Below are 17913 nucleotides of genomic sequence, written 5' to 3' on the forward strand. Positions count from 1 at the left end.
CAGAGTGATTTGCAGTATTTTAAAAGCAAGAAACCCCATATACATACATTAAAACCAACATTTAAAAAAAAACTACAATGAAATATCCCACCTACTTGAAAAGGCAATAGATAATTAAAAGCCAAGTGCCCAGTTAAAAAGGAATTGGTTTTGTCTGGCACCTAAAGATATTTAATGATGGCACCAGATGAGCCTTTCTGGGAAGAGCATTCTGCAAGCAGGCAGCCACCTGTTTTCATGTTGCCACCCTCCAGATCTCCATGGAGAGGGCACACAAAGATGATGATCACAGGGTTCAGGTTGGTTCATATGTAGAATAAATTTAGCAACAACAATTCTCTTAAGATTCCCAAGTTGTATTTCTATTTCATTTATAATTTTCATATAAAAACATGCATTCAAAGCGAAATACTGTTTGAGATTGATTTGGGTAACTGATTTGGGTAATTGAGGGGGGTGTTTAATGGAAGGTTGTCATTTTTATATCAGTAATGGTACAGAATTTTAGGTGTAAAACATGAGCCTTCATTCTGATTGTGCAAGCTTTTGGAGCATGCATTGAAGAAAATACTATTATCCTGCATTCAAGAGCTGATCTCAACCAGCTTATGATGATGGCATTGAATTTACCTGTGGAAATTGAAATGCTGATTGCATCTTTTGGATATAAATAAGTTCATAGGGAGTTTTTAATTACGTCCGCCTCTTGATGCTGTTGAAGCGTATGCTGCTGTTGCTAATTTTGCTGTCTGGTCTTTGACCACAATAAAGATTTATTGATTGCATCTTTTGGAAGGGCCAAATAGTTGACATTTCTTTCACAAGGCTAAAAAGTGATAAAATCTAGCTCAAGAGAAATGAGTGTGTTTTGAAACAGCAGAGGACTGAGAAATTAGATTCAAGCGATGCTAGACAAATTAAGGAAGGGAGCCAGTACCTGCAAACCCTCCTTACACTTTAGATGATTAACCCTAAAATTATTGAGGAGAAAGGCTAGGAGGGAAATTACAACTGCTACTAAAGCTTTCCTCTGCCAGTTACTGCCTTATTTTGGGTTACGGATTAAAAAGTGCTTCTCTTGGATTTTTTTAAAGCGTCAGTCAAATTATTTAATCATGTAAAAGATAGTGCTTCTGTTTTAATAAAAAAAAAATACTGAGTTATGTAGAACCTGGATAATTGAAAAAACAACAACGCAATTTTGCAATCTGTCATTCTACTACTTTGTTTTGTCACATGCCTCAGTGTATCTAAAAGTCTGCATTCTTCTCTTCTACATCAAGAAACAAGGCCCAACAAATCCAGCACTGCTTCATCTTGTTCGAGATGTCAAACAGGTAGGCCTCTTGTTAAAATACTTCAACATCTCTAGATGCACACAAACAAGAAACTATGTTTTAATTCTCCTTCTCATATAATTATTATACTAATAACATTTTAAGTACTTACTGTGGTGTGTATAGTGGAGAACTTGCTTTTGGGTAAAGTAAGAATTTTAGAATGTCATTCACACACAAAAATGGGTGCCCTTTGCTTCATGTTCAAATGGATGCTTGTCCATAGCTACATATTGCTTCATGTCCTTTCTGTGTTTGAAGGAAACCAAGAACCTCATGCACAGAAGGAGGAACGGCATGCATCTGGGCTGCTCCAGATACTCCAACCATAGTTTGGTGTTGCATCTAAATTGAGATGTGGAGTCGCTTTGTTAGTCCATGTTGCCCACCTAGCAGTGACCCTGCATTAGATGCCCAGGTGTCTTTCCCTGGGGGGTGCTTGGGGCTGAACACAGAACCACTTTCATGCAAAACATCCCTCACTCTCTTTTTGCAGAATGACATCATGTGATTCAGAGATTGCAGCATGTATTAATGCTAAGTTAACACTGTCTTGTCCCCAGGGAAACCTTCCTCCCGGATATAAACTCACTTTGATTGATGTGGGGCTTGTTGTGGAATATTTGATGGGAGGAACCTACAGATGCACCTACACACGAAAACGCTTCAGAGTGATATACAACAGTCTCAGTGGCAGCAATCGGGTATGTGGTTTCTTTTTTCTTTTTGAAATAATGCATAAAAGGTAGTACCTCGGGTTACATACGCTTCAGGTTACAGAGTCCGCTAACCCAGAAATAGTACCTCAGGTTAAGAACTTTGCTTCAGGATGAGAACAGAAATCATGCTCCGGCGGCAGCGGGAGGCCCCATTAGCTAAAGTGGTGCTTCAGGTTAAGAACAGTTTCAGGTTAAGAACAGACCTCCGGAACGAATTGAGTAGTTAACCCGATGTACCACTGTATTTAACCTTTTTAAACAATTCAGTTAATGTAAAATAACAGCAGCTCATTTCTTAGAAGGGTGTTTCTCCTAAGGTCTCTAGAGTGTTTTGTGTACTTGGAACTGTACCAATGTATGTATGTTTGCATCTGTCTCGAGACAATGGAGTACACTGCCTGGGGCTTCAGGTGTACTAAACTGCATGGTAGTTGTCATGGATTGGTTAGACACAGGAATGGTGGTAGGAACCAGCTTGAGAACCACCAAGGGAAGAAGGCTCAGAATACAGGGAGTGGTGGTGGGACGACGATGAGTGGTCAGAGGGAGAAGAGGGGGAAGAGGAGGTGTCAAAAGCTGAAGGGGGAACAGGGCTTAGTGAGCGGGGAGAGTCTGTGAAACAGAGAAGTCAGGAATCAGAGGCAGAAGCTGAAGCAGATGAATGGAAGAAGGGAGGTCAAGAGGCAGAGATGAGTCACGCTTGTTAAGAGTCACAGGTTTCTTCTCCTGCTGCGACAAGCTCCCCCCCCCCCCATGACTCCTAGAACCAGGAGAGACATGAAATGGGAGGAGCCCTGGAGAGAAGGAGACATAGATGGCTGTAGGGCGGTAGGGACCTTTAGTCTTGGTAACTAATTTCATGGAATATGACCTACAGGGAATGAGCTGCTCTGCTCCTTAGGCCTGACACTCGGCCAAGTCTGTGGAGATAATGTTTTTTTTTTTTTTTCTAATAAAGAATTAGCTCTGACTTTGAACTGTGCAATTTACTGGTCTGCTTTCTCTGTGACAGTATCAATAGTAATATACTGGACATGATCCAGCTGCACTTAAGTGCTTCGATTTTTGCTGGATTGTGCCCAAAGCATTTGGGATTATTATCTCAACAAATATTAAAAGAATATTGCAGGGTGAGCCACTATCATTCCAACATTGTAGATGGGGATTGAGTCTGAGAGACCTTGAACTGCCCTAGAGGTTTCCAGGAAGCTTGTAATCGACATGAGAGTCGAACTCTTCACAGCTTATATTCTCACCACTATGCAAAAATAAACTACTTTGTCTTGGCTATATACAAATATTTATGGTTTTGTCCTTCAGATAATGAGTTACTGTGCATCTCAATGATTTCACATAAATCAGGCACTGTGCTACATTATAATCATGTTTTTCTGTTTCCCCACCACCAGCGGTCTGGGCGAAATGCTTCAGGCAGCACCCCTCAATTGCGTAAAAGCCACGAACCTTTTGGTAACAGGGTGGATAAGAAAGAGAAAATGCGACATAATCACTTCATCAAAACTGCCCAGCCTTACAAACCAAAGGTATGAGGCACACAGCTGCCCTTGAAGGAGATGAAGTTGTTTTCGTGATGTGATCTTGGCATGTACGGAGGTGTATATAAATAGTGCATTGTACTGTACTTCTTGTAACAGCCTTTAAAGCACACATGCCATAATTGAAATTGGAGTTGCAGAAGTGATACAGATAATCACTATAATTGTAGCAATTCCTTTTCTGACACTTGCAAATGAGCTGAGAAATTTCGAAAGCTAAATGAAAGTTCCTTATCTCTGATTTTGTGGCCGTGGAACCTTGCTTGTATTTCCCCCTTTTGCTTCGGAGATGTTCACATGGCATTTCTTTGTAGCAAGGTTCTCTCTCAGGCTAAAATTATCTTATTTGTGGGTGGAGCTGCTAATTTTGATACTTTTCTTTATGATATATTTACTTCGGTTATTTTGGTGCCTTTCTTTGAATGATTTTTACCTGAAATAATATCTTGCTGGTGAATTTTTAACAAATATCTGATATCTGAGTACCACATTTTACTGTTGTGTTTTCTCTTTAAACTTCATAATTCTAGCTGCCCTTGTAAAACCTTTAAATTGCTACCTTTTTTTTAAAGGCCGATAACACTTCAGAAGAAGGAAAAAAGAAGCAAACCAAAGATGACATAGTAGATATTGATGATCCAGAAACGAGACGCTTTCCTTACCCTCTGAATGAGTTGTTACTGTGGGCAGTACTAATGAAGAGGCAAAAAATGGCTCTTTTTTTCTGGCAACATGGTGAAGAATCCATGGCGAAAGCCTTAGTGGCCTGCAAGCTATATCGTTCAATGGCCTATGAATCAAAACAAAGTGACCTTGTTGACGATACCTCGGAAGAACTGAAACAGTATTCAAAGTAAACATTCCATTTTGTTAAAATCCTTATGACAAATTTCAGCTTCTTGTTTCCTAGTAGTTGCTAGAAGCTAATGCTGAAGATGCAGAAAATGGAGAATGTCAGGTTGGGCTTTTGTAGATGATGGAGTTTAACCACAGTGCCATATGCATTTTTTTCTGTTCATTTCCCATAGCTATTATCCACTCGCCCTTTTTGTCTGTTCTGGCTGGTTAATTACAATCTCGTACTAGCTTTTCTAAAATTGCAAATCCTTTTTAAAAGCCTGAATTATTTTTGTTCTGGTTAGATGTCACTTCCTGAAATCCAGCAACAGATAACTGGTCCAGGGAAATCTTGGGTATAGATGCAGAAGAATGCATCAGGTACGCCTTTTAACTCAGTCAGAGTAACAGGGAAGTGCTGAGATGAAACCAATTTTCTTTTCGGCCATACAGAGTTGTATCCACGGGTGTCTCTCTTACAGCAGTACTAAGCAGGTGCTTCCATTCAGTTCAGGAAGTTCAGTGTTTGAAGTCTATTATGGGTGAAAGAATTGGCATACAGTGGTACCTCGCAAGACGAATGCCTCGCAAGACAAAAAACCCGCAAGACGAAAGGGTTTTTTGTTTTTTGAGCTGCTTCGCAAGACGATTTTCCCTATGGGCTTGCTTCGCAAGACGCAAACGTCTTGCAAGTTTGTTTCCTTTTTCTTAACACCGTTAATACAGTTGCGACTTGACTTCGAGGAGCAACTCATAGCACGCGGTGTGGTAGCCTTTTTTGAGGTTTTTGAAGACTTTGGTGATTTTTGAAGCTTTTCCGAAACTTTTCCGACACCGTGCTTCGCAAGACGAAAAAAATCGCAAGACGACAAAACTCGCGGAACAAATTAATTTCGTCTTGCAAGGCACCACTGTATTTAATATGTTTGTGCATCTTTAACATTGTATGTCTTGTGATTTTTGCCCCCCACAGTGAGTTTGGGCAGCTGGCAGTTGAGCTATTAGAACAGTCATTCCGACAAGATGAAACTATGGCTATGAAGTTGCTAACTTACGAGCTAAAAAACTGGAGTAATGCCACCTGCCTTAAGCTAGCAGTGTCTTCACGGCTTCGCCCTTTCGTAGCTCATACTTGTACACAAATGTTGTTGTCTGATATGTGGATGGGAAGGCTGAACATGAGGAAGAATTCATGGTACAAGGTAACTAGTCTATAGATAATACCTTCCTTGGAATCCATTTTTGCTGTTATTTTAGTAATGCTTAAGTGAAAGGGATATGTTGAAAGCATAGTCATGCAAAGTTTTCTTCACTGTAATCTTTATGAAGGCTAAGCAAAACAGCTCTTTAACATAATCAAAGTGAGAGGTGATACTGGAATGAACAATAACTTTTTTTTGATGCTTTATTATCTTTTTTAAAAAAGGTACAGAAATGTAGAAGGCAGAAACCAGGCAAGTAGCCCTTAACCGGAGGTGGATACTTAGATCATCATGAGAACTAATCTACTACTAAAAATGTAGTGGTGAAACATTAACAGACTGAAACCCCCTTGTAAAATTGAAATGTCATTATGCTTTCTACGGGTAGTAAAGTAAAATTTGATGTAGAATCCTCATATTTTTATTTTAGTAGCTGAAGCTGAGCAAGTGAGAAGGCTTAACAGAATTCAGACAAATCAGCAAGACGTGAGTGGGTGTAGGTTTTCAGAATGGCATATGTCAAGTAAGCCATATAGTCTGAATTAACAATAAGAGGTGTGTTTCTCTTTGTATACTGCACTGAAAATTTGCCCCACTACGTTAGAATATAATAAGAAAATCATTATGTAAAAGTACAGTGTTGATACAGACCATCCTCAAGCATCATTTTAAAGTATGATGTGCTGTTGTCTGTCTTGTGTTCCAATCTGTCATCTCTAACTTGCTTTGCTAGTCAACTAAGAGTAACACTCATTTTATGAAGGTGGGCGGGTGGGTGTGCTTCAGAATCTATGATTCTTCAACGGCATTAGGGAGATATGCCTTCTAATACTGATAAAAGCATTAGGATGAGGGGTAGAAATCTATTTGAGCACATTTTGTCTAACAGCTTTTTAGAAATTGCAGATATTTTTCCCTCAAGAATATTATGGAATGTTCTATGTGTATCTGTAGTAGTTAAAAAAATTTAAAACCTAATCATTCTTCTACATCTTTTACTTGCTACCTGACAGATTTTGCTGAAATGTGGGAGAGAGGGGAAGAGGGGACTTCTGTGTGCTGGATAGTTCTGATTTTTTTATATTAGAAAAACGGGAAGTATTTTGTCTTAATAACTTGATGTTCACATCTTACAGGTAATATTGAGCATCTTACTTCCCCCTACCATACTAATGCTAGAATACAAAACCAAGGCAGAAATGTCCCATATTCCACAGTCTCAAGATGCACATCAAATGACTATGGAAGACAGTGAGAACAACTTTCAAAACATAGCAGAAGAGATACCAATGGTAATTCTACACACAAACACTAACACGTTTTTAGCAACGAAGACTAACTTTACTCTCATACCTGATTTTAAAATGTGTTATTTTAATGTTAGGAAGTGTTTAAAGAAGTAAGGGTCTTGGACAGTACAGAAGGAAAGCATGACATGGAGGCAACAGTAAAACCCAAGAGGCTTCCCATTACGCGAAAGTTTTATGCCTTCTATCATGCACCAATAGTGAAATTCTGGTTTAACACGGTGAGTTTTTTGTTTCTATGTTTGTTTTGGAAAAAGAACTCTTTTTTGGAAAAAAACAACTACTTTTCTTAATATTTATTTTCAACATTTTACTTTTTATAGTTGGCCTACTTAGGATTTCTGATGCTTTATACATTTGTGATTCTTGTGAAAATGGAAGAGCTGCCCTCAATTCAAGAATGGATTGTCATTGCATATATTTTCACGTTGGCTGTTGAGAAGATTCGTGAGGTATATTTGCATTTGTAACGTGCTCTTTAATGCAGAAGAGGATTTAAATATACTTTCAAGAGTCAGCATAAATACGCTGTGCAAAACTTGTTGCCCTCCAGATGTTTTTGGCCTACAACTCCCAGGATCCCTAGCTAGCAGGACCGGTGGTCAGGGGTGATGGGAATTGTAGTCTCAAAACATCTGGAGGGCCGAGGTTGAGGAAGCCTGTGGTAGGTTATTGATGCAGTACTCGTTTTCTGCAAGTCATATGTTGTAGATTGGGGGCTTGCCACATGCTCTTTCCTCTTCCATTTTGTTGGATTCAAATTCCTTTCTCTGTTTATTAGCTTTTAGCATGATGAATGCAAGCCAGAGTCCCTCATTACTGTAGTTCAGGCATAGGCAAACTCCGGCCTGCCAGATGTTTGGGACTACAATTCCCATCATCCCTGACCACAGGGTCCTGTTAGCTAGGAATGATGGGAATTGTAGTCCCAAACATCTGGAGGGCCGGAGTTTGCCTATGCCTGCTGTAGTTCATGGAACCACTTCCTACCATGGCTTCAGTCTTTGATTTACATTAAACTTGTTTTGTGAGCCTGACCAAACTGCGGGAGGCGGTGGAAGACAGGAGTGCCTGGCGTGCTCTGGTCCATGGGGTCACGAAGAGTCGGACACGACTAAACGACTAAACAACAACAACAAATGTACATAACTGCTACCTGCCTTTTAATGCCTTTTGATGTAAGACGAAATGAACTGTGCCCAATTTCTCATTATTTTTACAACAGATCTTTATGTCAGAGGCGGGCAAGATCAGTCAAAAGACTAAAGTGTGGTTTAATGATTACTTCAATGTCAGTGATACTTTAGCCATTATCACATTCTTCATTGGTTTTGGACTAAGATTTGGAGCACAGGGAAACTTCAGTGAAGATACTTACAATTCAAATTACGTTTTCGTTGCTGGAAGGCTAACTTACTGCCTGAATATAATCTTTTGGTATGTGAGATTACTGGATTTTTTGGCTGTAAACCAACATGCTGGACCTTACGTCATGATGATTGGGAAAATGGTAAGCTTTTTTCCTACCTAAAAGTGTGTTGTGTGGGATGATGATGATTATTATTATTAATATTCCACCCGATACTCAGAGGTCTCAGGGTGGCTCACAGAATAAAATCAAAATATAAAACCACAAAATACATAATCAGAAGAAAAACAACAACCCAATAAACCCCCTCTCCACCAAAAACCCACATTTTAAAAGGGCATAGGATGTCAGTCAGTTCAACCAAAGGCCTGGATAAAAATGAACATTTTTGCCTGGCACCTAAAGGTATATAATGAAGGTGCCAGGCGAACTTCCCTGGGGAGAGCATTCCATAGACGGGGAGCCACTGCAGAGAAGGTCCTGTTCTCATGTTGCCACCCTCCAGACCTCTTGAGGAGGAGGCACATGAAGAAGGGCCTCAGAAGATGACGTCAGGGTCCAGGTAGGTTCATATGGGAAGAGGTGGTCCTTGAGCTATATTTTAAATATATTTTATTTGCAAACATTTCAGAAGTGTTGTATTTTACAGTCATTCCACGAATAAAGATGGATAGCTGTGTATTGGTTTTTCTAAGGCAGTTTGCTGTACGTGTAGAAGGAGGACAAGTGGAGAAAAACAAGAAGCCACACTGTTGGCTTGTGGAGTATTTCACACCATATGATCAGATTGAAATATCATATCAGGAAGTTCCCCAAGTTCCCCAGTACTCCACTGCTGTAGGCACAAAAAGTCTCTTTAAGTTTATTGGGAACTTAGCAGTTGAACACTGAAGTCACAGATACATACTGCTGTTTCAAAGACTGGCTGTCCCTAGGTGCTTGCAAAAGGGGGGAAATTAGCTGTGCCTCAGAGAAGAGCAGGGATTTTGCAGATGCATGCATCCAATTGGCTCAGATTGAAATGCATGCATCTGATTGGGGAGGGATGCTCCTCACAGTCTCGTCCTAATTCTTATGGAAGTTACAGTGCATTTCTGAGGAACTCAAGGGAACTAAAGTCAAAATGGAAGTTCAGAGTGGCCACTTGCCCTCCCTAAGCCACTCTTCCTGGAATTACCAAATATTATATTATATTATATTATATTATATTATATTATATTATATTATATTATATTATATTATATCATATCATATCATATCATATCATATCATATCATATCATATCATATCATATCATATTATATTATTATGATATGATATGATATTATTATAAATATCATTTGTATTCCACCTTGGGATGGGTGGAATGTAGAGATAATTGTGATTGGCTGTGCTGATGAATACTGGCGGTTCCTGACCCCTATGGTTGTAATTCATGGGCAGTCATTTAATTTTATCCTGATTCTAATTTTTAAGCTGTATTTTAATCAATTCTTTGATAGTGCTTTAATGTATTTGATATTTGATGTTAGCCACCCTGAGCCTGTTATTGGCCAGGGAGGGCAGGGTATAAATAAAAATTTACTTACTTACTGTCCAAAGGTGATTGACCAGTAGAGTTGGACAAAAACAAGTCCAGAGTGCCTCTAAATGTGAGGCAATGTGTTGAATATGAATGTAAACAACAAAGAAGGGGTTGGGCTGTAGTTTCGAGGGTTTAAGTGAGGGGTCTCCACTTTTTTAACTGTCTCTTAACTCTGTTTTAAACAGGTGGCCAACATGTTTTACATTGTAGTAATTATGGCACTTGTGCTGCTTAGTTTTGGAGTCCCCAGAAAGGCAATACTTTATCCTAATGAAAAACCATCCTGGGTTTTAGCAAGAGATATTGTCTTTCGGCCCTATTGGATGATCTTTGGTGAAGTTTATGCCTATGAAATTGATGGTAAGATATTTTTATTCCTTCTATTTATTAGCAGGCAAGGGACACTTTGTCTTGTGTCTAAAGAGCACAGAGATGGGAGGACTAATCTAGAATCTATATTTAATTCATAATGATTTTATTGCTTTATTGATATTTGTTTTTTAAAAATTTTCTGGAGTTTAGCTGTGTTTTATCTATTGTTTTATACCTCACAGTGTGATAAAGTGTTTCCTAAATCTTTCTAAATAAATAAAAATGAAGGGATTATTTATGTATATTCTAATGTATTTAATATTAAGGTATTATTTTAAACCGGGGGGGGGGGGACGGACCTAAAATAAAAAAACATGTTTAAACAAATTTAAAATCTCTTTTGATTTTTAAAATTTTAGTTTTTCATCTACAGTGATACATGTATTTGTTCAGAATATGAAAACAAAATTATTTTGGTAAACATGATTATACTATGGAAAAGTGGGATATACATTCAATAAATATGGAGGAATTTTATTTTATTGAAAAGCTTTATTTGTTTTTCATTTTGAAGGGCATGAACTGAAAGACAGTTCTTAACAGATTTAAATAAACTTTCCAGTTGCTGAGGTTGGAAGTTTGGGTATTTAATGCCCACAGACCTGTTTTATTCATAAATTTTCTGTTTAGGGCTAAGCTGTGCAGCGGCTTCTGCTACTTGTGTGTTGAAAAAGTATAGGTGATAATATTTTGTTGATGCGCTATAAAGAGCTTTGCTTCTAAGTAACAAATAAACTACTAAATCTTCTCGAACATTTCTTTTTCTTTTCTTAATCTGCAAAGTATGTGCAAATGATTCCCAAACAATCATACCATGTGTTACTGGAGCATGGCTGACACCCTTCCTTCAGGCCGTCTACCTTTTCGTGCAGTACATTATTATGGTCAATCTTCTCATCGCCTTTTTCAAGTATGTTTTTCACATTTTAAGTTGATATTAAATCAGTGCTTTAAAAAGTAGCTTGGTGATTATACGACTATGGGGTACTCCTGCATGCATCTTTGTCAAATGGATTCTGTAGCTAGGAATACCTTTTACCAGCTTTGTCTGGTTTGCTAGCTATGGCTATTCCTGTACAGCGATAACCGACTACCATAGTACATGCATTGGTAACCTCAAGGTTGGATTACAGCAATGTGCTCTTTGTGGTTTGGAAGCTCCAGCTGGTGCAAAATATGGAGGCCAAATGGCTGGTGGGGGCACATCACCAATAACATGTGACACCATCGTTAAAACATACACACCAGCTGCCTATCTATGACCAAGCCTTGTTGAAGGTCCTTATATTAATTTACAAAGCCCTGAACAACTTTGGTCTACGGTACCTTAGGGACGCGGATGGCGCTCTGGGTAAAACCACAGAGCCTAGGACTTGCCGATCAGAAGGTCGGCGGTTCGAATCCCCGCGACGGGGTGAGCTCCTGTTGCTCCGTCCCTGCTCCTGCCAACCTAGCAATTCGAAAGCACGTCAAAGTGCAAGTAGATAAATAGGTACTGCTCTGGCAGGAAGGTAAACGGCATTTCTGTGCGCTGCTCTGGTTCGCCAGAAGCGGCTTAGTCATGCTGGCCACATGACCCAGAAGCTGTACGCCGGCTCCCTCGGCCAATAAAGCGAGATGAGCGCCGCAACCCCAAAGTTTGCTACGACTGGACCTAATGGTCAGGGGTCCCTTTACCTTTACATTTACCTTAGGAACAGTAGCTGAGATCATTTGCCAGAATGTCAGAAGAATATGTAAAATTCTGCCAGCAGAAATTTAGCAGATGCCTCTTTTTGAACCTTTAAATGCCTGCTGAAAATTTTTTCTCTGCTGAAAGTCTTATGCAGGAAATTAAGAAAACATACTCCCGTAATAATTAGTTGATGGTCTCTGATTTTTTAAGAATCCATGTTTTTAATATATATATATATATATATATATATATATATATATATATATATATATATATATATTATTGTAAACTGCTTTGATTATTTTATGACATAGTGGTATATTTTTTAATAAATAAAATAAATGTGATAGAAGCTATGCTGTTTGTTTTGTTTGTACTCTCTTTTAATATTTGTACAGAGCAGAATGTAAGATCATTGCTGCTAGTTTCTAAGATGATCAAACTAAAATGTTTGCCTTCTTTATTCTCTTCTCTTTTTGTTTAGCAATGTATATTTACAGGTGAAAGCAATTTCCAACATTGTATGGAAATACCAGCGTTACCATTTTGTTATGGCATATCACGAGAAGCCTATCCTGCCCCCTCCTCTTATTATTCTTAGTCATATGGCTTCCCTATTCTGCTGTGTATGCAAGCAGAGAAAGAAAGACAAAACTTCTGATGGGCCAAGTAAGAACAAACAAAAATATGCAACGTTGGGTTGTTCTTTGCATTATGTGAAATCCAGGGATTGATAGGAGCCTGGTTTATGTGTAGGGCTTATGCAAAATCCCTCCCCTCAGTTCACTGTCCCATTGGTGGATGGCAAAGTGGGAGTGGAGGCTCAACAATTTGGGTGTGGGTGTGTGGACAGAACATTTTGCCTTGTTTTCAGGATTGGGGTGAACAGGATGCTTAAGAGAACTTAGGGTGACAGCACATTTTTTTATCTCTGCTCAACCACTGCTACAAAAATGCTTTCATTATACAGTGGTACCTCGGGTTACAGACGCTTCAGGTTACATACACTTCAGGTTACAGACTCTGCTAACCCATAAATAGTGCTTCAGGTTAAGAACTTTGCTTCAGGATGAGAACAGAACTGGTGCAGCGGCAGCAGCAGGAGGCCCCATTAGCTAAAGTGGTGCTTCAGGTTAAGAACAGTTTCAGGTTAAGAACGAACCTTCAGAAAGAATTAAGTACTTAACACGAGGTACCACTGTAAGTGGAATTCTTAAAAAGCTGAACAAGGACTTGCTCTCACCATCACTGCGGACCTCTTTGATAGTTGTGAAGGACCTTGCACATCCATGTCAATCGCCTGACAATACCAAAACAAAACCAGCTGCCCCTACAGAGGAAGATCTTTTGCATTTCAACTTTCAATTCAAGCCAGCATTGCGAAGGGGCAATTGCAATTATGGCAAGACCCTCTTGGGGGTTTGCTGTAAGTGCAGATCCCAGCACTGTGCAAGTTCCTAATGGGCAACTCTGTAGCACAGCAGATTTCCGCAGAGTTGCTGACAGCACCAGTCTGCTTATTAGCACCAACATCAAAGCTCCCTTGCCAAGAACTATCAGGAACAATTTAAAGATCCCCATTGTTTCCTGGTAGCTGCTTTCCCACTTGTCACACAGCTGATATCACATCGGGACTTGGGCCAGACCACCTGTGGCCAGAGGATCCCCAGCCTGATTAAGAGCTGCTTTTGTGAGCAAGTAATAGATATATGGGGAAGAGGGTTTGAAAGTGGGTTCCCATACTAAATCTGTTCCAGAAGTCCATCCTAAAACCAAAGCATTCTAAAGCCAAGGTGCGCTTTCCCATAGAAAGTAATGCAAAATGGATTAATCTGTTCCAGACTTTTAAAAAGAACCCCTAAAACAGCAATTTAACATGAATTTTACTGTTTAACAAGACCATTTCTGGGTTAGGGTTAATTGTAGGACTGGGTTAGTGTTAGGGTAAGGATCAGAATTGGGGTTAGGGTCAGTGTTGTTTTATGTTTTCTTGTGATTTTGATTCATTTGCAGTTGATTTGCTTTTTTCAATTGGTTGTGTTGCTGCTTTTTCATGCGTTTTTCAAGTTTGTTGGCTGCTCAGCTGGAGAGGTGAGGGCTCTGTCACACTTTTCCATTGAGGCGTGCGTGGCTGTGTTCACCTCGAATACAGAAGTTTAAAGGAGCATCGCGTGACGATGCAGAGACAGCCATCCCAGCAACTATTCCGCCTGGCTGCCTTTAGGTGGTGCAGGGGCTCTGATGCTGAGGTGGGGGCTCCTTTAAACTTCTCTCTTGAGGGGAGAAGTTTAAAGGAGCCACCAGCCACGAACCCCTCAATGTGACAGAGCCTGCACCTCCCCAGCTGAGCAGCCCGATCCAGCTCCTGCTCCCGTTCAAGCAGGAACGGGGGCGGTGATCTCTCAGCTGGGAAGGGAGGCTTCGTGCTCCCCAGCTGAGCTGCCCCGATTCAGCTCCTACTCCCGTGCAAGCAAGAGCAGGGGCACTCAAAACAGAAGTGTGGCACTGAAAAAGGAAGTGTAACATTCAAAACGGAACAGTTCGGATTCCGAAAAACGTTCGCAAACCGGAACACCTACTTCTGGGTTTGCTGCGTTCTATTTCCAAGTTGTTCGTTAACTAAGCTGTTCTAAAACCGATGTACCACTGTACTTTAAAAATATATGAATAGATGCGTTGGTAACACAACAAACAACCATTTTTGGAGGTGTATTATATTCTAGTGTACCTAACTTGGGGAAATGGGAAAAAACCCCAGATTCAGTGGTACCTCAGGTTAGAGACACCTCGAGTTACAGACTCCGCTAACCCAAAAGTAGTACCTCAGGTTGAGAACTTTACCTCAGGATGAGAACAGAAATCGTGCCCCAGCGGCAGCAGGAGGCCCCATTAGCTAAAGTGGTATCTCAGGTTAAAAGCAGTTTCAGGTTAAGAACAGACCTCCAGAACGAATTATGTTCTTAACCAGAGGTACCACTGTATACTTAAATCCAGCACTCATGATGTGAGGTCCTTGGCTAAGGGAATACTCATTTCCTTGGTTTTTCACTGTTTTTACTTCTTTTCTGCAGCGGTTCATTAGCAAGCTTCTGAAATGGATTGTTTCTTTCATTCTCTAGAACTGTTTCTAACAGAAGAAGATCAAAAGAAGCTTCATGATTTTGAAGAGTTGTGTGTTGAGATGTATTTCAATGAAAAAGATGATAAATTCCATTCTGGAAGTGAAGAGAGAATTAGAGTTACTTCTGAACGGTATGAAATAATAAGCAATGACCGTTTCAACCTTCTTCTTTTCAGTTTTTCCAGGAATGATTGGAATTGAATAGCACATTTTCAGTTACTTTAAAATCACACTCTGGTTTACATTTATCATAGCAGATGTTGACCAACAGCAGCCTGTTTTAACATGTGGACCTTTGATTGGCAGGGTCCGTTATAAAATTATCTAACTGCAGACCAGTAGCCATTTTAGTTTGTTTGCATCAAAAGCAACACAGAGGCCACATTTGAACACAAGCTTTCATGGACTAGAGCATACATCATCAGGCACATGACGCATTATCCTCATTTAGCAGATCTTTGTTGCACACTTACAGTAATCTCCCTGGTCTGGTTCACAGGTCGCTCTAAGCCAAACCATGGGTTGGTACAGAATGCATGAGCTCAGGGAGAGGAAATCGCTTCGCTCTTCCCTGGTCATTCTGCTGCTGAGCCAACCCATAGTCTGGCTTAGTATGTTGTCTGGACGTGGGCTTGTCGTTGAACTATTCTGGGCAAACTACTGGGCAGACCTTGCTGATTATACAAATTGTCTTCAAGATAGATTCAGTGATCTGATCATACCTGATGCAGAGACACAACACAATTTCTTGGTGGGAGTTGATTTGGAGGGATGTAAGACCAGAGCAGAAGACCAGACCAGTAAGGCAGAAACACAGGACACAACCTTCTGTATGGGTGGGTTGTTACCAAAGAATCATAGAATTGCAGAGTTGGAAGGGACCCTGAGGGTCATCTAGTCCAACCCCCTGTTTTATGCTAACAGACCTGTAATTATTTCACATGGCATACTTGTGATCTTCGTTTGCTTTGAGAATTCCTTGCGTTCAGTGAAAAGTCTGATTCTCCTTTTTCTCTCTCCCAATGGTATCTTCTCCCTTCCCCTTCCAGCGTTGAGCAAATGTGCATCCAAATCAAGGAGGTTAGTGACAGAGTCAACTATATCAAGCGTTCATTGCACTCTCTCGATACACAGATTGGCCACTTGCAAGACCTCTCTGCTCTCACGGTGGATACTTTGAAAACATTAACTGCCCAGAAGGCTTCAGAAGCTAGCAAGGTCCATAATGAAATTACACGAGAACTGAGTATCTCAAAGCATTTGGCACAAAACCCCATTGATGACGGTCCTTTAAGATCTTCCATGTGGAGAAAGCACAGCATTGGGAATGTATTTGGTTCTTCTTTTCCTCAAGGAGGCCTTGAGAGTAATAATGCTTTACTGTGCAACATTTCTATGCAAGATGAAAGAGATTCTGGACATAAGATGACTGGGTCCCCCAAGAGGGATGAATTCAACTTTCCAGAGGCAGGTTCCTCGGGCAGTGCCTTAATTCCAAGAGCTCTATCCCCCCCAGAACTTCGTCAAAGAATACAGGGTACAGACTCATCGAAATGCATTCAAAAGAATAAAAAGACGGGCACTTCGCTAAACAGCATGCCACATCTAACATCTTCGACAGCTAAATTTTTCGTTAGCACTCCTTCTCAGCCCAGCTGTAAAAGCCAGTTAGAAAGTACCACAAAGGACGACCAGGTTATAGTCCTTAAGGCTGCTGATGGAGAGAATGCTGTTGAATTTGGTGCATTTGTGGGTAAGTATAACACACCAAAATCTGTACTTCCAAAAGTTGCTATTGGTTGCCATGACTCTCCTGCTTCTTGCTCTGTTAGCCTTGGTACCACCTCCCAGCCTTGTATTGAACCTGGAGGATGTGTTAATCATGGATTTATTTATGACGAAAGTTATACTAGTGCTGAGAGCTACACAGGCAAATGGAATCCTCAGTCCTCTTTGAAGCTGAAGAAGAATGACGCCAAAAATAAATTACAGTTGACATCTGCTGATGAGGTCAGAAGTGACCCCAGTAATGATCTGAATGGGACACTGAATACTGAAGAACCTCCTGGAAGCATTCCAGAAGCAGCACAAAAGGGTCATGATTTAAGTTCCAACACCACTGTACGCCTTCAGAAACTATGGATCAAATCTAAATCTCAAGGTTTGATTTATCAAAAATTGCATGGGAACTTTAGCGGAATTTGGTTGCAGGTGGTGCACTTTGCTTTTAACCTCTTCACTTCCGCAAACTATCAAAATGTTTCTTTACTTTGTAAATCGGCACTTAACCATTCTGGTGTAGATTCTGTTGTTTATTCAAGTGGTGTTTTAACTGGAAAAATTTTTGCAAAACGGTGGCAGATTTTCTGTTTGTCAAAACAATGGGAGGAGAGGTGTGCTAACAAAATACTTTGAGTTCAGTTTATTCTAGACCAGGCATGCACAACCTGTGACCCTCCAGATGTTTCTGGACTACAACTCCCATCAGCCCCAGCCAACATAGCCAGAGATCAGGAATGATGGGAGGTGTAGGCCAACAACATCTGGAGGGCTGCAGGTTGTGCACCCTCATCTAGACCATTTCTAAGGTAAGAGTTTTTTGCCTCACTGGCTCAAAGTGAGCATGAATGTTTTTTTATCTTGCAACATGATTTGTTACGATAACTTTTTAAAGATTACATTTAGTTTAAACTTGTCGATGTTACCAGAAAATTCATTTCAGACTACTCCAAAAGTGCCTTTAGCCTTGTAAAGCCAATTTAATTTGGTAGATTGTGTTTACGCCATCCTGGTTTATTTCTGGGACCCCTGATGTTTGTGCAGTGGAAGCCTT

The 17913-nt window shown here is 40.2% G+C and overlaps 1 protein-coding gene across 5 annotated transcripts in view; it reads left to right on the forward strand.

The window, feature by feature from the left end:
* TRPM7 (transient receptor potential cation channel subfamily M member 7) overlaps positions 1-17913 on the forward strand; it is a 77788-nt gene that overhangs the window by 42903 nt on the left and 16972 nt on the right. For 2 of the 5 annotated variants that reach the window (XM_077918815.1, XM_077918817.1), the window contains 14 exons: positions 1284-1337; positions 1901-2041; positions 3466-3600; positions 4185-4465; positions 5423-5651; positions 6788-6943; positions 7036-7179; positions 7282-7410; positions 8184-8468; positions 10098-10272; positions 11068-11194; positions 12444-12628; positions 15079-15211; positions 16130-16832. In XM_077918815.1, the coding sequence (XP_077774941.1) occupies positions 1284-1337; positions 1901-2041; positions 3466-3600; positions 4185-4465; positions 5423-5651; positions 6788-6943; positions 7036-7179; positions 7282-7410; positions 8184-8468; positions 10098-10272; positions 11068-11194; positions 12444-12628; positions 15079-15211; positions 16130-16832 (2877 nt within the window). Of the gene's footprint in view, positions 1-1283; positions 1338-1900; positions 2042-3465; positions 3601-4184; positions 4466-5422; positions 5652-6787; positions 6944-7035; positions 7180-7281; positions 7411-8183; positions 8469-10097; positions 10273-11067; positions 11195-12443; positions 12629-15078; positions 15212-16129; positions 17242-17913 lie in introns of all 5 variants that reach the window. The other 3 variants (XM_077918814.1, XM_028706817.2, XM_077918818.1) reach the window with 3 other exon arrangements.

Source organism: Podarcis muralis, chromosome 14 (genome assembly GCF_964188315.1).
Source record: "Podarcis muralis chromosome 14, rPodMur119.hap1.1, whole genome shotgun sequence".
Lineage (NCBI taxonomy): Eukaryota > Metazoa > Chordata > Lepidosauria > Squamata > Lacertidae > Podarcis > Podarcis muralis.